This window comes from Acromyrmex echinatior, chromosome 5, assembly GCF_024713525.1.
Source record: "Acromyrmex echinatior isolate Ae372 chromosome 5, ASM2471352v2, whole genome shotgun sequence".
NCBI lineage: Eukaryota > Metazoa > Arthropoda > Insecta > Hymenoptera > Formicidae > Acromyrmex > Acromyrmex echinatior.
The window spans coordinates 16,726,995-16,749,427 of NC_141856.1; the positions used below are offsets into that span (position 1 = coordinate 16,726,995).

Genomic DNA, 22,433 nt, shown 5'->3' on the forward strand with positions numbered 1-22,433 from the left:
ACGTTGAAACGTTGCGTTTTTTTTTTATTCTCCGGTATATTCAAACACGCGGATGCGGGCTCAACAGTGATCAAGAGAATACACTGGAACCGAAGTATAATTGTACTGATTGCTCTTGAGTGCAGATGCGAAATGCCTCCGGCATGATAATAATTCTGCCGTAACCCTCGGTAATAATCTCGCTCGCGCGTCCGACGCGCTATTTGCGATAGCTGCAATTAAATGTTAAATTGGGAATTCCTGGGACACGCAATTGTCCTAAATTACGGAGAGAACCATTCATTTGAGCGTCTCCAACTACTCCGAATATGTACTTTAGAATTTAGAAAATAGCTCTTTTACGTAGGGATTCTATTCAATGGGACGTTGACAATTAAATCGATTCTACAAAAAATAGACTAGATATGCTATAGATAGACAATACAATTCCGATCGTTATACAAGCCACACCAAACTCTAGCACTTATCCTTGCCATGGATATGAGGTACATCGTAGGCGCGTGCACGAGTCTCTCCACGAGCGCACGTGTCGCGGTTTTCTAACGTGGCATTACGCGCTCGGGAGCAAACAACGAAATAAGAACATCAGAGATAGGCCGCAACTCTCTACGCCGTCGCTCAGCTCGCTCTCGCGCGCACTTCATAAATAACTCGAGCTTCTCGTCCCACACACTTCTCTCGAGCTCCGAGGCTCGCGCGAGGTGGAATAACGATAATCTTAATAATCATAACCGCCGACGACGACGTCGTATGCGCGTCCATTCCCTCCCTCTTCCTCTCTCACTCCTTCTCTTTCTCTTTGTTGGCTCCCTCTATCTCTTTATCATTTTCTGTCTTTCTTTGTGGCTCGCACGCGCTTCGCCGCCTTGTGTTATTAACCCAAATTGCCGTGCTCGTGAATGGAATCACGCCCTTATCGAGTCATACAGAGCATCGCCGCGTCCACGTGTGCCTCGCTAAGCGCGAGGCGAGTGAATCGCACTGTATGCGGTCGATGCCGTCTCTTCTATGTATCCCACATATAGCGTTGATGTGTGGGTAATTACGCGATGCGCTTATTTCTGGTAATGTGGCAGCCACAGCGATAATAGGTTGATTAATGGTCGATGGTAGCAGGTAGCGCGATGCGGATGAGAAAGCGAGGATCGCTCGGTAATTCGATTGCAATGAGTATATTTCTGCGGTGGAATATTGAAATGTATCGCTCCAGGTAAATTTCTGTCTCTTTTTCTCTCCCTAAGAAATCTCTTTCTGAATTCTTTAACGCAACGGTACATCGTCCGATGAAATTATCGATATCGATGACACTCATGGATAAAGTAGACAAGTATTTGAAACGTGTCTCGGCTTGTTACTCGAGACTATGTAAATGTCAGATTACACGCGATGGGCGAGATGCACCGGACGATCGTGTAGCACTGGTAAGCTCACGGTAACAATGATCGAGCATGACTAGGATAGATCGCGTTGCTATTTGGCGTGTTTAATATCGCGGACCCTGGATTACAAGAGGAAAACGAATGCACACCTCGTGCACAGTCGCAATCAGCCGTGTCGTTCGAAGAATCGCGCGATAAAGCGTTCGGATTACAGTCTCGAATACGCAAATGACAAATTGATAAGTACGTGACGTTATGACGTGAATAACGCACCTTATTAATGGAAGTATATCTTTGCAATTCCGCAGGTAGAAAATACTTCTGCGATTACACGGAAGTAATGGACGAGGAATCTCAGATTACGATTCTCGCATTTATAGGTCAAGACCGCTGACGTCTCTGGAAATTAGTGGCCGTCATCATTTCCTCATGTGAACAACATCGGTTTCAGGCAATCCCGGAAATTCGAATCCTCGTCGAATTGACCGTTGATTATTCAGCGTCTGGCATAATAAAAAATAAATATTCGAGTAAGCGTCTAGCCGTGTTAGCGACGTGTTAATACGCCGTATTAGCGTTCTCGAAATATAAAATCATCGATTGAGAAACAATGCGTTAGATTAGACATCGTGTTAACCGATTGCTATTTATGCTGCTTTTCTAATAATGAATTTATATAATTTTTGTTGCGCACAAAAAATTTACAAAAAGAAAAATATCTAAGCGAGAATGAATGTTAAATATATTTCGATCAGTCGTAAGTCACATGCCATGGGCTGTCATCACGTATAATTTTAGTGAAGAAGAAACCGTGATCGCCATGCCACGCGTTTTCCGGCACGTGGAACGTTCAAAAATGCCAACGTTCTTTTTCGATTGTTGTGAAAGACCCCGTTCTATTGTACGGACCTGAGCTTCCGAAGCGTTTTGGGAATTGTAAGAGCCAAACTGTTTGAAAAGAAGTTCGAGTTCTTCGAAGACCAAAGATAAGACGAACAAATCTAATAATTGTATTTTCTTGTTAGTAGCTGTATACTTTTAATAACAAGGATATTCTTATTTTTAACGCATAGAACGATACTTCCAAGAATGATGGAAATACAAAGTGCATAGCTCAAGATATATCGTGGCGATGATGTCATCGCGTCGACACTCGAAATTCTGGCGTAAAGTTCATCATGTTGAAGCTTGGCAGCGTCACCAGATGATGCTGTAACGCATACGTGGAAACAGAGAATAGCAGCGAACAGTCGATAGCCCGAGCGAGATCGGGCTAATCCCCTTACTAACCGCCTGTAAGTAGCGGCGCGTGTCAACCTTGCTGTATCCTTGAAACGCGACCGCGACCGTATATCGAGCCAAGCCGGAGTGACGGGCTAGCAAATATGCACTCGCAAGATTCTAGGAATCAGCTGATTGAGGAATTCCTAGGAAGCCCCATCCTGAAGAGGATTCCAACTTTTGTCTCCTAGGAATCAGGTTTCGGATTACGGCTATCACGTGACTAGAATTGCAATCAAAATTAGAAATTTGAGTAATATTTTGTGTTATGTTGTGTTACCAAGAAACAAGGGAAAATATACTTCTGGCTGAAAGTTAAAGTTCTTAAAAATAATTAAGAGTTTACTTAAAAAATTTTCAGGTAATTTAAAGTGCGTTAAGAAAATAATTTAAAGTTTTTAAAGTTTTTTTAAGGATGACTTTAATATAATCGACACAGCGCGATAGTTCTTTTTAGTTGCTCTTTTAAAGTTACTTGAAAGAAAAGTTTGAAGTGTTCAAATTTACCTTTATTTCTTAGGTTTTCTTCACAGTAAGTTTTAAGTATTTTTTTAAGTTTTCTAAAGTAAATTTTCTCCGAAGGGAAATGCTTTGATAGTAATCAACGTCTACAGTTTATATACTGTTCACTATTAATGTTAAAAAAACTAGTATGTACAAGTGACAGTTGTCTCTTAAGTATGTTTTTCATTTACGTCTCAAGAGTTTACACTTATTTGAAAACAAAAATAGCAAATGCCAAGGCTGCAAAGAGTTCGATTTTCTGATTTTTTTTTTTATATTCGATAATTAACCTTTGCAACATACGCACATAAATTATCATGATAATTCCATGCAATGTGAGACTTTTGCTTCGACTCGATTATTCATCGTAGAGTATTAACGTAACACAACCGGCGCGTGACGTTTGTTAAATGCAGATGAGTGACCGGGAATTTCCTAATGCAGAGATAACACCCGACGCAAATTCGCACAATCGGCGAACAAGATATTCTCCCCGAGAAAGAACTCCGACTATCCAGTTTCGCGACTTTTGTCGTTTCTTTCATCGTGAGATTGATGAGCGCATTATGATAATTTTTTCGCCGAAAAGAGGAACCGTTGCACGAATTCCCGAACGAGTTCGTAGGAGAATGTAGTTTTTGGCACGATCCCAAATAACTTGTAATACATGGAATTGCAGGTAGAGCGGATTTGATATAATTAAATTTTTCAGACTACAATTCTCAGCCATTGTCAACTTAAGACCATTAGGCTTAGTCGCCTGGAGGTGTAAAAAAATAGGAAGGCAATTATAGGACGAGATTTTTGTTCGAAACGAACTCATCGCCGCGAGACTCGCGTGTGCCGTTGTGTCTGGTAGGAGTCAAATTTTTTTCATTAGACCTAGACAATTCGCACGATATATCGTGAGATGTGTTTGTTGAAGCATTTACACAAACATAGATAATTGAATGTGATCAGATAAATATGATCCTAATGCGTATGTTAAATCATCATTTACAGAATATGTTGGTGTTTGATTGAAATTAAAATGTGGGAAATAAAATGATTCGAAATTGAAATCGAGATATGAAATGCTAAGCGATTTTTGTCTCACTGCATTAATTAACAAATGGATCATTAATATTCAATGCGCATATTATTATCCGAGAAAAAAATTTTGAGTAATTATTTCTTTAAGCCATGTCTGCATTAATTAATAATGAATACGATGTTTCCATAGTCATAAAAACTTGCAATGGCGAAGATATCTTCTCTCGGCGTAATTCGCCCCTTGTAAATGAATTACGCTGAAAGTACTATAAAAGAAAGAAGAGTACTATGCAATTTGTCATTCGGCGTGTTTTGCGTGTGGCATCATGGTCCTGCACACTGCTTCTGCCTCGCAAATTGCTGTACCAAGAATGTCATTGCCCGCAGAGGAGGACATTATGGTAATTTAGGCTTTCGCGGTTTTCGCGAAGATCAACAATCCGACTATATATGTCTGCATGCATTTCTTGATATTCGAAAACTTTAGTTTTCGTCTCTATGTAAAAATTACACGAATATTATAAGTGTATTATTCTTTTTATACATTTTTTTATTATTTTACTTGAATACAAAAACAGAGATTTAAGATAAAAAGAACGTACATATTTTAAATATTTTTTTTCAATTCAATGGAATTTTCTTTATGTGTGTATATTTGTAAAAAATGTAAAAAAATTGTAAAAAATGTAAAAACATTGTAAAAAATAAAATGTTAATTTTAACTTAAAAATATATGTCTTTCTAAGACATGCAAAAACATTAAAATTAACATTTTCATGTTAATTTTAACATTTTTTCATGTTTCAGGAAGTCCACTATACGTCTTTAAATTAAAATTATCATTTTATTTTTTACAGTGTTTTATATATATATATATATATATATATATATATATATATATGTATATACATATAAAACAATCTAAATCAACGATTAGGTAATTGTAAATAAGTTCTGCGTTTTTACGTACAACACGGCTGGAAATAACAGATAAATTTACGAGTAAGCGAAGCACGTGACTGCCACGATGTTTAAACATACATTGTAACTGTCCGTGGCGAGACAGTCTTATCTACTTTAAATTGTATAGTGAATGCTGGCTACTCGTTTGAAAATTATTAACATTTGGCGGCGAGAGAAAGCGAATGCGATAATCAGCTATTGCGATCTCTGCTTAGGATCTAGTTCGGTGATTAGATTTGGTGGTGTCTAATAATTTGCATTTCAACTTTATTCTTTCAGGCAGCAGTAAATGTAATCGATTGCCTGATCGATAATATAAATAAAATGAAAAAATAAAAATTGTTAATAAATATCATGAATTATTTCTCACATTTTAATTGATTAATAATCAGATAGAAAATTGAAATTTACATTTTTGCTGAAGAAAGAATAAAATATCACCTTTTATTCATCCATACATTATAGAAATAATTTACTAATTTTTATTATCAGATGAGAAAAGGATTCGAATTCTTTCAGGGTCTTATAAAGGGTCCTAACAGTGTTCCAACAAGATCCAGTAGAAGGCAGCAGGTTCTGGCATTTGGTACTTTGGGCAAAGGGAGAAATTTTGGGCCTGGTCGGACAAGAGATGGTCATCGGTTCTTGGGTATAACACCACGTTTCTTCACCAGATGGCAGCACCTAGACGGAGCACTTCGCTGTCGCGAACTCCGTTTAGTCTCGCTTGAGATGTGCAGCGAGAGTTACTGATGGGAGCTCAAGCATCTCGAGAGCGAAAATATTTTCTTTCGAATTTCTGTCACTTATATTTTTCATTGAAAATTTATATTTGAATTTTGTATATATTGCATGTATTTAAAAAAAAAAAACTTTTAAAGATAATATCTTTTTTTATAAATATACAGTTAGATGTAATAAAAATATGATATGTATACAGTTAGAAAAAATAAAAATAAATCGAAAGTCAGAGTAAAAATAAAATATATACTTGATTATATTGAGGAAATGGATTGAGAGGGAACTGATTGATTTATAAACAACATAAAAATTGTATTGAGAAAGAGATCAACATTTATTTGATGCTCTTGCAATGATAAGCGTTGGTTGTCTATTCTCATAATAGAGAGGAATTATAAATGTAACCTCTTTTGCATTCGTATAAATATAAATAACGTTTTCTCTTTCGTGATTTTCATTCATGTACAATATTTCTCATGCACACTCTTACTCGCGCTCGTTTCCTTAACATAATCTTAAGTCTAAAATCGTATCGATTAAAAACATTCTTCGTACTTACAACGATATTCTACAAACCGCTTAGCGTTTTACGTACAAGAAACAGAATGGAAGACCTCGGTGATTCTTGTTGCGTAAGGCACTTAAAATATAATATTTATGTAATTTATTTACAAGGAGGTTCGATGAAAAAGGAAAAGGATAGGACAATATGATAAGACAAAAAGGACTGACGCGACATTTCGAGATATTTGGGAGAAATCATCTGTACTCATTTTCAGTTGGATTGAACCGATATATTTACAAGGCACTATTTAATAAGGCACTGCCTCATTGGCTACTGGCCGACTGTGCACGCGCACTCGGAAGAATAAACTCGCGTCTTTTAACGGTCCTCTAATTTCACGGTGATGTCCTACTACGGACGGGACCGCTCGTCTACAATGATCTATGTAATTGAGGAACATGTTTCCGTTTCGCGGAATTCTTTACGCGGCGCATAAATCGGCACGTCGAATTGGCGCGTTTTCGGTCGCGGTCGATCGACCGTGGATTACTATCGATACGCGTATTAGTAGTTTATATCACTTCAATCACGCACATGTTGTGTCCGAACCTTTTTCTTTTTTTTTTTTATTTTACCACGGTCTCCATGGCTTATCTTCGATCTGAGGTACCACGCTCTTCCTCATCACCAGCGCGAGAGGTTTCTGGAGAGGAGGGCTGCTATAGGCACGTGGATCGAGCTCCGGTTCACTGGTATAGCCGTTCGCCGGGGATGTAGCGACATCCCTATGGCTGTTGGTTGGGCTGTACGTGGTGGATTGTTCGCGGAATGATGTGGGAGGTGCCTCAAACGCCACTGGACTTCCTGCTGATGTGGATGTCGAACTGTTGGACGAACTCGTCGACGATGCGGACGCGGTGCTCGCGGTCCTTTGAGGAATCGGGATCAGATGTGGTAACGGTGAGCTTGGCGCCGGAGACGACGATGGCGATGACGTGATTGGCGCCTTCGCTCCCGCCGGAAGTACCAAAGCGATATCACCATTTGGTAATCTGGTCGGTAATAGATGCAAGGCCGTACCATTGGCATTAGTAAAGAAAATGCCATTTGATTGTTGGACTTGAATACGTGGTGTGTCAAGTTGAGGTAGAATATGCACTTGCAATTGCGTCGTCGGCGGCGCTGGTTGGACAGCCTGTTGAGTCGTCGTTGTTGTTTGGTTGTTGGCGTTGTTGGCATCGATTGGACCCAGGCATGAGGCCAAATGGGCCATCAGACGTCTCTTTACCGAAGCGTCTAGACCGGGAAATTTGCCAACCTCGCTGGCGCACTCCGTGTAACCGGCGCGGAATTTGTTGAGGATGTTCGGATCTGCTGCGGCTGCCATAGCGACTTGCTGTCGTTGTAGGGTCTCTAAATGCTTCACGGTTAGTTCCAAAATGTCAGCTTTCTCGAGCTTCGAGTGCCTTGATGGCTGTAACAAAAAACAGAAATAAAAAGATTAGACAAATTACTCAAGCAATATATGTATAAAAATTGAAAATAGAAAAAAATAGAAGATTGACACATAAAATGATTTTATAGTTTTAATTTAAATTTAGAAGTAATTTATGTTTTATTTCTTTAAAGAATTTAAAAAGATAGTTTTTAATTTTGTGTATTTTTATGTGTCGATTTCATAAAATATATGCTATGAAGCAGATAAAATATAATACTTACGTCTTTTTTCATGGATTCCAAAACGAGAGTTTTTAAATCATTCAAGCTGTTGTTGATACGGGCTCGACGTCTTTTCTCCATGATGGGTTTATTACTCTGTAAACAGAAATTGAAAAGTAATAAATAGAAACGTGAAAGTATGAAAAACGTTAATCGATTATAAACGAAGTTAGAAAATATGTCAATGAATATCGAGAATAAAGTGTCATGAGATAAAAAAAGTCTTTCAAAACGGAACGTCTGTGCGAGGTTTTCTATACAAAGACTACTATTAAAGATTGTATAATAAATTGCAATTTTTTAATAAACACAAAGTGAATAAATAATAATAAAATTAGTAAAAGTATCCATTTTTATTTCACTTGATACCTTTTTATTTTACTGTAAAAATATTTTTTTTCTTTACTTGTTTGTCGTTTTTAAAATCATATGTTCAATTTTTTCGTGGCATCAAAAAATTAAATGTCGAAAATAATAAATTGATGATATTTATATAAATCATTGTAAATCGACGATTAAGAAATAATTAATCAATGTTTAATGATTTAATGATAGGTCACGTAATAAATTCGAAATTTTCGGTATGTCACTATATCGACTTGACGCGTTTTGCATAACTTGAAATAATATTGTACAAAAATATAAGTAATATTTATTTTATTCTGAAATCCGGTATTTAAAGGAGAATAAATCCGGAGCACGAAGTATAAATGACACTTTTTTCAAGTCTACTTTATTTCTACTTTATAATTCAGTCATCATAAATATGCGAATTTATTTATAACAGCACCTTCATTTTGAAAAGAAAATAATATTATCAAAAGCAATTAATTTTGCAATATATTAGTAGTCACTATGTTTTTTTCTATCATAGAAAAGAATCGTTGCTCCGGATCGATACTTTGAACAGAAAATACAACGCGCAGTTGAAATGTAACGAAGAATCTTCGATTTAGACACTAACCCGTCGATTTTCGCCAGATCTTCTTGTGGTTGTTGTGGCAGTAGGGGTGGTTTGCGCAGGAGGCTGACCAGCCTCCTGGGGCACGTGTTGCGCGGGTGGAGTAGCGCCGACGGTGACACCACCCGTCGGCATCGTGGCACCCACTCCAGTCACCATGATTTATTTTCCGTATCACAGAACTCGGAAAAACTTCCCCAAGTCAAATAATTCCGATCGAAACGTGATAGCACTGTGAATCGAGATCGATCACACTTCACTGTAATCCAACAATCAGCTGTGCTCGACGTCCCTCCTCGTCCGCCTATCGTCGCGGACGATAGAGTACTGAAGGAATTGCGATATTACGAATTCGTAAATCCGACGATGAATCGAAGGAAACGTGACGAAAGAATATGCACCCTTCTACTCGTCCCTTCTGTTGAACGTCGCTAAAATCACGACCGCTCACGACTGATGTCTGAGCTCGACTAACTCGATGAACGGCGAACGTCTTCTATCGTGCCGTCGGAGCGTGGCACCCGGTGGAATGCCTGGTGGCGGCGCTTTCGGTGGAGGGGACATTCAGTGGCGAACACACGAGTGGGGGGATCCAGCGCGTGACGCTTTAACCTGACTACCCCTACCATCGAATTCCGACAGTCGGATGGCCCGATGCCTTTAAGACCCCCACTCTGGACTTTGGTTCCCTCTATGGCGTGCGGCTTGGACCCCCCCCTTGGGACTTCCCAAACCTCTTTGGAGCCGATCGGACTTTGCCAGGGAGATTGACGTCGGTGATTTCCAATGGAATTTTCAATTGCTCTTTTACGACTTCGATGATTTTACTTAGTTGTTTTTTATTAATCATTTTACCATTAATCACTAAAGTAAAAAAAAAAACGATGCTTATTTAACAAATATATGTATCATTGATTATTGCTATGATGTTAATAACATATTTCATTAAATCTATAAATCCTTCAGGTGCTCATTCTCAACTCTTGTATATTTTCATCCACGACAAGGATCGTAATGTCGTCGTTGGTATAAGTTCGCGCGAGAGGTAACTCTTTGCTGCTCTCACAGACCGAGAAACAATGGGACGGAACATTTTCACGGATTGGCGATTAGTCTCGCGTCTGCAAAGGTCATTAGAACCGGCTGGCCCCGGCTAGGCGCGTTAGCATACGCCGATCGGTGATGGTAATTCCAACGCGGACGTGAGTATGCGACCGGTCGTGCGAACGTCATCAGAGCTTATATCACGTCCCTCAAAAATAGCCGAGTGCCACCGTGTGCGGAATACGTCGGGCTGACGCACGCGCGTGTAGCTCCGGCACGTGCCTTGTACTCCCTCCCGCGATATATGCCTTTCGAAATTGCTCTTTCTACTTGGCGCGACCGATTAAACGTGCGGCTTCGTATTTATCTCGGCCGTCACACGCATACGTGACGGTATACGCACGGCCTGAAATACGACCGCATCGATCTCGCGCCGGATCTTAACTTTGTTGACTGTTCGGACGGCGCGCGAATGGTTGCGTGCAAATATTGTGATGGATCGTGATATCCCACTCCTCATGCTTGACTCTAATCTGCGTGTTACTTTAAATTATAAATCGGATTTTAATCTTTGGGAAAGATTGGTGGGTTATTAATGATTTCTTTATCAAATAAAAATTAATTGGGCGATCCACGAGAAGTCCTTATTCGTGCAGACAGGCAGGGGGTGGCAGGATGTATAATAACTTTATAGATGGTAAATGATTTTGCGTGAATAACTTTGTATTTGCTTTGCGATTACATAGTAGATGATTAAACCGGATATAACTAGTCTTTGTGCAAACGTAATAATACGTACTGCGATGTCTGCCTGATAAGCGTTGTTCTTGTAGACGACATGGTACGGCAATCATCGCATTTTGTCGAATACCATGTTGCAAATATTGTACATTCAATTCGTTACATGCCGTTGGCTTTTCTTGGTACTGCCTTTCTGTTGTCCAAGAAAAAATACGCTGTTTATAATCTAATTCATTCATCAATTTTATTATATTAGGTGTTGGAATTAATTCGTAGCGTTTTTTAATGAAAGAATGTTATTTATTTGACATGAGCATTAAAAAATACATTAATGAAAGTACTTCCCATCACTTGTAAAACGCTACGAATTAATTCCAACACCTAATATAATAATTATGATCATCTCTCGCGAGATAAGAAATCTTTTAGTTACGTATGTTGGAATATTTTCCAAAATTATTTTCTAAGACGTGTTACGGTTCGATATACGCACCTAAGGTACATCGTAAAAATAATAATTATTCCCACGGTATTTGCATGACCCGCTCTGTGATCACAGTATCTCGCTAGTAGCGAGAGAAGTAACGTAAATCCCGAAGGTTCGTAGAAGTGCGGTAGGTGCGACGAGGTTCGTCTCTAGAGAATCGCAGGCTCGTGTCCTCGCGTGCGAGAGAGCAGAACGGCGGCACCCCACGAGGAAACCGACAAAGAGAAGAAAGAGGGAGACCGCCGGTTCAATACGGAACGACGGAAACAGGGACAGAAGGGACGGGAAACAGACGAGGATAGCAAGAAAGGAGATAACGCGCGCGCGACTTCACCTATACGGAGAAAGAAGCACGTCGCCAATCACGTGACTGGGATTCGACGCGGCGTACGACAAAACTACGCTGATTGGTCGAGTCTGGTCCCCACCACTGGAAATTGGCTGAGAGCGAACGTGCCGCGCGCGTCGCTTTTACAAGTGGTGGGGGTGTGATCGTCATTCGACTTTGAGCGCTCGAGCAGTGCAGGCGCGTGGATCCCGAGCTAGAACGTGTTTCAGAGAGATGTGCGTGGGGGTGGCGGTGGCGATTATGAGGAAGAAGAGACGTGCGATGAGAGATCGAGGAATTTATATGCACTACTGTCGTGTAACTCGATGTATCTTTTTCTAATAAAATTATACAAAATCGTTCTTTTGCAATTTATAAAGAGTAATTGTGATTATCATTTTTTTTTAATTAATTAATTTTATATTAAATAAAATATTTTTTAGATTTGAAAGTATCGAACAAATTAATTTAATGATAATAAATATATTTTTAAAAATATATAGAGATAGGTAGAAATTGTGACTATAATAATATATGAATTTCAATTGTTGAAGTAATTTAGATTAATTCGTATTTGAGTTTTTGCACAAATCTTAAGATTAGAATTGCACATTTTAAGATTATAAGTAAAATGTAAGATTGCGTATAACTTAGTGATTGGCGAATAATTTTTTTAATTAATTCTATGACATAACAATATTTATTTCTTAATATTAAGATCTGAATATGATAAAATGGGTAATTAGATAATGCATTTTTTCTAGTCTTTTAAATTTAGTATAGATTTAAAGCAACGAGATTCACTAGACATTGTGCTTCCATCTATCGGTAAATGCTGCAGGTTTTTTCGCTGGACCAACGAAGGCTCGCATGCTGAGCTGAGCAATAATAAAAAATTGAGAGCTGCTAGAAAATGAACTAATGTGGAAAAATTGAATTATGTATATCGATAAAAGAGATTTATTGATTGTTTCTTAGATTTTAATTATTTTAACTGTTTAAATTTAAAAAAAATTGTCTAAAATTTTTGTAATACTTTTAGTATTTCATCAATAATTGAGACAGTTCTATTCTTTCTTCAATTTTTCGTTGTGTGTGTGTGTGTGTGTGTGTGTGTGTGTGTGTGTGTGTGTGTGCGTGTGTGTGTGTGCGTGCGTGCGTGCGTGTGTGTGTGTGTGTGTGTGAGAGAGAGAGAGAGAGAGAGAGAGAGAGAGAGAGAGAGAGAGAGAGAGAGAGAGAGAGAGAGAGAGAGATTATAGTATAATAAATTTTGTAAATTTTCGAGACGATCGTTCTACGACATTCGCACCAGCTTACGTAGGCCTATACCGATAAGCTCTAACAAGCAACGCACTAATTCATACCCAAGCGATAACTAACAGTCGGCGAAATGTTGGTAGATGAATAGTATCTCGGTCAAGGAACTTACGTTCCTCTTTATCGCATGTCGTAGCCTTCGGTAAGATTTATGTAAGTATATGCAAGTATATGCGGTAGTTCACACTGCGATCTTTTATGAATTTCATTATTCTTGAATTCAGACGGAAACTGATTGCTACCGCACATACGCGATATCAGTTATCAACCGATATATCACGTGTTAATGCACAATTTCTATTTGCGTCATTTGTATGATATATTCTCATGATAAGCGTTACGCGATTTGCACTCTTTAGATATGAGAATAAATTCAACGGAAGTTTGATAGAGATCACACAAATGTTTTGCAATGCAAACAGTGGGGGTATAAAAGGTTGAGATTAACGTACATGATGAACGTTGCTTACACTCGAGTATCCCGGTAGTTACAGCGGCACCTGTTTGCCGGGGAGACCTACGGCCTCCGTGAACTCGGCGTGACTCATTAGCTTTATAGGGTGCCGGGGCATTATGTGGGGCCCGTGGGCCGGTGTTGGCCGCATAAAAGCGCTCGCGAGGCGGCATCGGCTTTGCTCGCGGCAAACGAACATTAATATTCGCTCCCCTTCCGTCGAGATATCAGATTAGAGGTCCGCGAGCCCTCTCGCTCACCCGTACTTTATTACACCAGCCAACAAAAATAAAGAAGCCGAGCAACAAGCAAAAGCACCCCAGTTTGTTGCAGTGCGCAACAATCTGATTTCGCCAACGGTAGTACCCTCGCATTACTCATTCCGTTTTTCCTCTCGGTTTTCGCCTTCCTCGTACTTCCCATCGCGACAAAACTATAATTGTCCGCGCGTTGCGGCAATCTCCGTCGATCGAGAAAGTCGATCCTCTAACTACCTGCTTGCTTTCAGTTCCTATATAGCTTCTCTTCGCTGGATATCTTCTATCGCAGGTGCGGCCAATGCGTGGGTTGAGAATTAACAGTGGATTTTATTAGATATCTTAGACACAAATTCTTACAGGTTTCCTCACGATTGTATTCTCAAGTAATACGTGTCTCTCGACACCAGTGAAAATAAAACATTTTCACTGATATTGAGAGACACGTATTATTAAGAAAAAAGTATTTAAAAGAAAAAAGAATTTTAAGACATCCGTTCTTTTTTCTTTTAAATTCTGAGAGCCGTTTTAAATATGAAATCGCTTTTGATGCGTGCAGTTCGGATCTTTGGAGGAATTCATGAGATGCAAAATCGCTTTGACTCAACCGTAAGGATTTTAGCCGCAAGAGAATGACGGGTGAATGCACACGTAGTCACGCTTTGCGATAATTTATGACGACTGCACGATCCGAATATGCTTCTAAGCATGCAAGGAATGGAAGGGAATTCCACGCGATACACCGCGCCAGACGGAACTCGCGCAATTAGGCTACGAATCTCGGTCTTTCTGTCATTATTCGACGCTCGTCAGCTCGAGGCGTTGACGTTCATTGAATTTAAGAATGCAGCAGTAATTTTTGAAAAGCACACGAACATGTGGTAATTGGTCGCGGTAGCAAAATGACTCCACATAGGAAATTAACGGTCATTTCTGAATCATTGCTTTTGGCATTATTTGCTTATCCGATAATAGCTGGCAAATTGTTGGGCTGTCAGTCAGTGAATATGCGTATGTATTGTAAGAGGCGTACAGTGCGTGCGAGTTTTATAACTTGCTCGAGGCGGCCAATCGAGAGGCCAGCCGGATATACATTGATAGGATCGAAATGGCATGTATAGTTTGCGCCACCAAAATTTGTGACTCTCGTGTTAAGAAGAATTGCACTTCTGACGTTTTGAATATCTCGAGAAATCTGGCACGCGAGTATCTACGGTCACGATGAGCGCACGCAAAACTTGTTTTTAAATGAATAATCCGGTGCCCTTTGAAGAAGATTAAAATTGGTCTGCTTTGTGCTATGTCGCATTATATCGTAGCTAGCTATAAATTTTTATATTGGGAACTCGCTTCCGATTTTGCTTCCAAATAAGTTGATTTTTTCGATAGGCATTTTTTTACTCGGTTGTCGTCTGTCTGATGGTTGTAATACAAAAAGAGATGACGCGTAGCCAGAAGCGAAAATGGTCCAACGAAAAAAACGAAGGAATTTTTTCGAGGACGCGCAAATGTTTCATATCAACAAGTCACAGTATGATGGCATGTAACAAGCAAGGTCGTATTTTTTTCGAGCTGACAGTAAAAATAAATCTGAAAAGCAACGCTTCGTAAATACCATATCGACAAGTGTAAAGGAAAAAAAAATTGTAGGCTAATAAATATATATCGAAAAAAAAAAGATTATATTCTCGATGTAGTTTGTAATAAATATGTCGAGACATTCTATATTTTTTTTGAATGCTGCAAGGACATGAAAAAATCTCAATTAAAAAAATTAATTAAAAGAATTTCATATAGAAGAATTGATGCAGTCGATGTAATAAATCGAAAACTTCTGAATTTTTAACAGGAAACATTTTTTCGATATTTTTCTGTAGTTTTTTTCTATGTAACCATATTAATATTTTTTTATTATATTTTATTTTACTTTATTATACACTATCTATTTAATTAAGTAAATACTAAATCTCTAGAAATGATAAAAAGTATAGAAAAAGACTTAAATTATTATTGATAATAGATTTATATAAAACGTGTATCATACACATGATTAATCAAAGAATTAACATTAATCCTGTGGCGAAAGAGTTTGCCTTATTTTGATAGAATTTAGAGCGATCATTATTTTCCTGGTAGAAATATTATGAAAAGGTTAACCCTTCATATCCTGTAATATCAGTTCTTTCAACTTAGTTTACTGAAAAGTATTTTAAAGAATGAAAAGGAAAATTGAATAGGGATATAATTTATGTGATAAAATAGATATTTTTAGTGGTAAATTAATTATATATAATAATCTAGACAATCTCGCAACTTATTACTCAGATATCTTATTTATTTCTTGTTAGAAAAGTGTGTTCTATTTTATATTACATGAAATAATTTTTGTATTAAAGATGTTTAAATTTTACATTACAAAATATTTTTGAAATATTATGAAAAACTTCTTTAAAATTCAGCTGTAATTCCTATACATTTTAAATTCCTTTTCTATTTTAAACGTTGCTTTTCTTATGTTTAACGCAAGGCTTAAGTAATTTATGACATTTTCAGTGAAAATATTTTGATGAAAGAAATTGAAAACATTAATTTCCATTATATAGAAAACTACAATAAATCAATTTTAACATAATAAATTACTAAAAATTTTACAAATTACGCAATATAAGAATTCTGCCAATATTCTGTTACATATTTGTTACAGAATGTGATAGATGTTACTTTCAAGATTTAGTACTTTATAGACAATAGCATGCAAAAGGTGTGTAATAGAGTTAAATATACTTATAGAGTTTTCTGCAGGAAAACAATTGACACTTCAGGGTTAACTCAATCGTATTCTTTAAAGCAAATTTCACTTGAAAGACAGTTTGAGATTCATTTAGGTGAAACTTACTTTTATCGGCATGTTATGCAAAAGTGTAGATATATTGTTTCTTCATGCGCTTCCTTACACTTTCATTTTATTCATTCTTCATGATACAAATACATTTTTTCGTACAGTAACAAAAATTGATCTTAATAAATTATAAATTTTTCTTACCTATATTCGGATATATTATTTAAAATATATCTTTTAAATGAAATTTGCTTTAAAGAATGTGGTTGAGTTAACCCTGATTTGTCAATTTTTTTTTCCTGCAGAAAAGTATATCTAATCCTAAAAATATATCTAATCCTATATTAGGACCTCTGTTAGGCCTTTTGTTATTGTCCATAAAGTACTAAATCTTGTATATAGAAATACAAGATATTAAAAAAGAAATATAAGAAAATATAAGAAGATTATAATATTCTTTTTACATATTTCTAATTTATATGAGCTGTCTTTGTATTTATTGTAACAAAGAAAAAACAAACACAGACACCATTTTTTTACCAATATCGACCTTTAATAAGGTAAAAGTCTTAATGTTTCTATATAAAATTGAAAAGCCTTGTCATCGTAAAGCTTTTCTTTTGACCCGTCAAAACAAAAAAAGAAACCATTGTGCCATTAAAATCACTGTTTCAAGGCGGTAGAATTAAACTATCAATACAGCAATGTAGTCTGTATCATAAATTCTTGGTAAGCAAGTTTTTTTTTTCCAAACTGAGTAACTTTTTTCTCTTCATTTTTTCAAAGGGTTTACACTCAACGATACGGAAACTAAACTAGACATAATAAAACTATAAAAAAGAGCTGACCTCAGCAGAAGTATCCAACTTGTACTGTTCATGAAAGGATAGAGAACAACAAAATAGAGTTCAAAGGAAAATTTCATCGTAAAGCTTAAAAATCTTGTAACGTGAGTGGAGAAAAATTATAAACCCTTTGGGCCAGCCGACTCTTTTTTTACTACTTTTACAACGTTATAAAATAACGCTAAAAGATTGTCATCAGCGTGAATAATCCACTTTCATTTTTGCTACGTTAGATTTCAAAGATCAAGGATGCTTAGGGTCGCGGTGTGAAAGGATTTTGATCATTCTCCATTTTCTAACGAAACCCGACAAGCTTAATTTGTGGCTGAACTAGAAATGCTTTAACTGCAATCGACTATGGTAAATTCTTTCATTAGTGATCAGTGATTTAACCTGTTCGGATTTAACCCTTTCGATTTGAATCCGTTTGATTTTAACTCATTCAGTTGTAACCTTTTTTATGGTCTTAGAAAATCTTATTTTTGAAAGGTTAGATTTACCACGCCCATTCGGCAGAATGTTACCACGCAAAAGAATAGGAAAAGATAGTCGTATTTTCAAAAAAGTATCCTGCGTTTGACCTGAAAGTTTTGTACATCTTTTCATCTATTATTTGAAGAAGGAAGTATTAATTATTCTCAAAAAGACTTTACAAAAATTCTATGCCTTTAACTATAACATAAAAATAGGTAGTGATAAAAATAATAAATGATATCTTTCAGCATACATTTTAACTTTTAATACTGAATGATATAATTATACTTTTATACGCGATAACATTCTACTCTAAATCATTTCAGCGAATTATGCTTATACATTTCTTAAGTACCCATATAACCATTGCATGAACATATGTATAAAATGACATTTTTGCATGGATGCATTCTGTGTACCGTAATCAGCTCTTTTTGCGACGGATTCTTCTTACGCTATTCTTCTTATACTTAGAAGGTTTATTGAGCAGAAAAAATGTAATTCGATGTTATATCCTTTAGCTCCCCCTTATCTCTCGTGCTTACCCGGACGTGAAGTCTTCTGTGAAACGTTAGGAACAATATACATCGAGGGACCATGATATCGACGTAAACACGTTCGCCACAAATTCCTCGAAAGTCGTTCGACATTTTATGATCTCATTGGGTATGACAAGCGTGGCCTGGAATTTTAGCGATCGTGTAGTCATTCGTAATCGTCCTCGGTAAAAAGTTTGCGCCACCGATAGCATCACCTACCTTGCATTCAGATCGATTTTCAGTTATTATACGATATTGGTGCCACAGATTTACGTGTATAAGTTTATACAATCTTTTACATCTTAATTAAGAGATATAATTTACATGCAATATAATTTTATGAATATTTTAACTTCTTCATCTCTTGGTTTACAAAAATTGTAATTTTAATCTGTAACATTATCGTTTAGTATAAGAAATGAGATTCAAAAAATTTCAGACACAAAGAAAATAATTTATTTTGAGAGAGATATTTGATTTTCAATTATATACATTTATATGTATTTAAATATATTTATATATTTGAGCATTCAAGAAAAAGGTTTTTTTCCATTTATTTTTAATATTACATTCTTTCGTCGCAGTTGATATTTGATGCAATCGAAAAACAGATATTTCAATATAATAAATAGTACAATAATAATAAAGAGCGATTCATTTAAGACACATTCATCTTTAAGAGGAAAACAAATGCACCAGAACTCGTTTCGATATCTTCGTATGCTTATTCCATCAGTGATTGAGCAAAAAATAATACCCTTCACCTGCGCGATCTCACCGCAAGAACGAAATCTCTGGCGAATTCTTCTGCGTTTTCCGTGACGCATTTCGCGGCTGAGCCAATTTGGATCAGTTCCCTCATCGAAGATCAACCGCAAAACGGGGCGCATCTGGCTTGGGCGGCCGGTCCCCTAAAGAAGAGCAGGAAGAATCGGTGGCCTCGAGTACTCGACGTTTGCCGCAAGAGTATCACGTTGCGCCTCACGTCTGGACGAGTTTACTCACGAACAGCCCGTTCCGGGCTCGTCCGAGCGGATTTCTAGAGTCTCGCGGCGCGCCCCGCTCAATTTGCACTTCATTTGCTTCATATCAGGTTGCCTTCTTTTTTTCAGCACGCGCAGCCGTACGTGCACACACGCAACGTGCAAGAGTCCCAATGGATTACGCGGTGGGCACCTCTCTCGAGAGGGTTCCCCGACTCGAGCGAACCTCTCCTCGTCGCGTGTATAACCCGCTCCGACAGATGGATGCGCCGTCGCTGCGTCTATTCGCATGCCCTTGATCTTAACAAAATTGATGCGTGCTGGCACGAAGACGACGACATGGTCGCAAAATATAGGCCACTGCAACCTTATGGATATCGTATGAAGCGCGGTAGATTGAAGTTTCTATGTCACGTACGTCAGCCAAGTTTCATACCAGAGGCTTCACGTTAAGTTATTTTTAAGCATAGCCTCCTGATGAAAGATAAATTTCTACGCTTATCCTGCTTAATGAAAAGTAATAAATTTTTTATTAGGAATAATTAATAAGCTCGTATGTGGGATTACATGTATAACACGATATAAATGTATGATGTTTTTTCATAATGATAATTTATCATTTATGTCGACTATGTTTTCCAAGGAAATCGTTTGAGAATTTCACGAGTATTCGTTTTCTAACCATTCGATCGTGACAAAAATTACGATTAGATGATAAATAGTCTTTGCGTCTCATCGCTCACTTTCTAACACCCTCCGCTATGATCGAATAGATTATCTTCTTTCACTTCCCAAGAGATATCGGAGATTGACGGCAACAGGAAACTTCGCAAACGCGATTGCACAATTTTTATACTTACGTTAATACGATCAGATTGAACCTCTTTTGAATGAAGCTTCAAAAGAGGCCGCAGTCAAGTTGTCAAAACAGAGTACGTGTCAGACTCTCTGTCGGTGAGACAATTCGAGTGGAATTCGCATTGTCATAAATTTTCCCGTCGTACCTTCCTCGGTATATGCGCAGTAACGATCCAATGACATAAATGTATACGTGACATTTGGCTACATTTTCAAATTCGGTCTCATTGTAGCGAAAGACGCATCTCCATTGGTAATTCTCGCCCACACACCGTGTATTTTTACACCTCGCCTTAAAGCGCGATGCACGCTAGTATAGCGCGTGTGGACGTCGCCGAGAAGGTGTGGGCCTCATCCTGTGACATACGCGATATGCCCCCTGCTGTCTGCTTTTTCATGCCTAATCGCGAACGCTGTTCGCCTCATGGGAACCAACGCGTGCCTGATGCCACGCAATCGCGTCATTATGGAATTCCTACGCAGATGGGGGGAGGATCGCAATATTGCGGCGTCCTGTCGTCCGGACCATTGCTTCTCAAAATTCACACTCGTAAACATTAAAAAAAAATATACAACTCGAGACTCAAAGTAAAAAAATAAAAACGATAAAGAAACACATTTGCTATTGAAATGTAAATCTTGCAATCTGACAGTTTCAATTTGAAGATCAATTTTGGGGTACGATTGATGTACCTATTAATGTATATACATTTTAAATAATATATATTATGTAAATAATTCTATAATAATAATATATTATATTTTCTGTATTAATTTTCAATAATGTAATAAATTATATATATATATATATACACACACACATATGTATATATATATATATGTGTGTGTGTGTGTGTGTGTGTGTGTGTGTGTGTGTGTATGTATATGTAGAGCAAATATTAACAATCTAGTTTTTAATTTTTTTGATATTCTTTATAAACAACCCGTACATCATAATATGACTTAAATGAAAGTGATATTGAAGAATTACGAACGTAAGTTTATGAACGTTACAGAGCGGTAGTTTATTAGACGTGGTAATGAGTCATTTTGTCGCAAAATTGATCAATAATGCATGGGATAGCGTGATATAGGATCCGGGTACATTGTTAACACGTCAAGAATTTCTTCATAATAAAAATATAATAGTAAATTTGCATGTTTTTTTTTTTAGAAAATAATGCTGAACAATGGAATACTTCTAGGATTAAGTGTACTTGAATGAGGACCGGCAGGTAACGAACAGAACAAAGAGCAACTGACCGCCTTTGCATTCAGGTAGAAAATAGAAGTCCATGACGAGTTTTATCAATGTCTTGTGTTTTTCTTTCATTATGTTGAACGCTTGTGAATTCGTATAGTTCCGAATATTCAAAAATATGCTTGTTCATATCCAAATAAGTACGAATATGTATTGTCGAGTAAGAAAGAAAATCGAGGTATCAATTTTTAAATAATAATTTTTATAAAAAAAAAATGAATGTAAAAATGAATGTTTTTTAACTACATTATAATACATTTATCCCTTAGTGAAGTACTGAATGCTTTCATCATACTTATTTGTCAATTTTTAATAAATTATAGCATCTCGTATTTCCCGCGCTTTCTACATTTTGAGGATTTGCCTTGTTGTTGTTCATCCATTATCTACGTTATGCCAATTTGACCTGTTTGACATTTTAACTCATTTTACACTCATTTTACCGTTGAACGTCGGTTATGATCGAACGGATAATGTTTAAGTAAAATATTTATATAATTCACCGAAATGCAATATGTTGTTTTGCAATATTTACAGCGAATTATTCTTAAAAATCGTAATACACGATGTTTTTGGCGCAAAAACTACAATTACATTGTTTTTACACCACAATTTAATATTATATTAGCAATCTGTAAAAAGAAGAGAATGCCGTACTGATTGCGTTATTAGCTTTTTGACAATTAACCCCCTTACATAACAATCGGTCACGATTTTCCCTATTGAGGGATGCTAATTGTAAGAAACGTAAACGCATTACTCATTAACCTAGCAAAACAGTTAATTGAAATTATTTTACATGCATGCGGCATTTATGCAACACTTGTGGCGATTTTGACACTGTGATAAATGACCACCGAAAAATATTCGAAGTTCTTTCCGAGCGCAAGAATATTTTTTTCTCGACACTTCGCTCCCCCC

The 22,433-nt window shown here is 37.1% G+C and overlaps 2 protein-coding genes across 3 annotated transcripts in view; one reads left to right on the plus strand and one right to left on the minus strand.

Moving 5' to 3' along the window:
• Positions 1–6,143, plus strand: part of LOC105147952 (uncharacterized) — a 241,637-nt gene extending 235,494 nt beyond the window's left edge. The window contains exon 4 of the mRNA XM_087406164.1: positions 5,679–6,143. Coding sequence (XP_087262290.1) covers positions 5,679–5,912 — 234 coding nt within the window. The 3' untranslated portion in view covers positions 5,913–6,143. The remainder of the gene's footprint in view (positions 1–5,678) is intronic.
• A 67-nt stretch (positions 6,144–6,210) lies between these two features.
• hry (bHLH transcriptional repressor hairy) overlaps positions 6,211–22,433 on the minus strand; it is an 82,919-nt gene continuing 66,696 nt past the window's right edge. Inside the window, exons 1-3 of one of the 2 annotated variants that reach the window (XM_087406250.1) lie at positions 9,089–9,608; positions 8,125–8,220; positions 6,211–7,879 (exon numbers count right to left, since the gene is read on the minus strand). In XM_087406250.1, coding sequence (XP_087262376.1) covers positions 7,037–7,879; positions 8,125–8,220; positions 9,089–9,244 — 1,095 coding nt within the window. In that variant the 5' untranslated portion in view covers positions 9,245–9,608 and the 3' untranslated portion in view covers positions 6,211–7,036. Of the gene's footprint in view, positions 7,880–8,124; positions 8,221–9,088; positions 9,609–22,433 lie in introns of those variants that run through there. The other variant, XM_087406251.1, reaches the window with a different exon arrangement.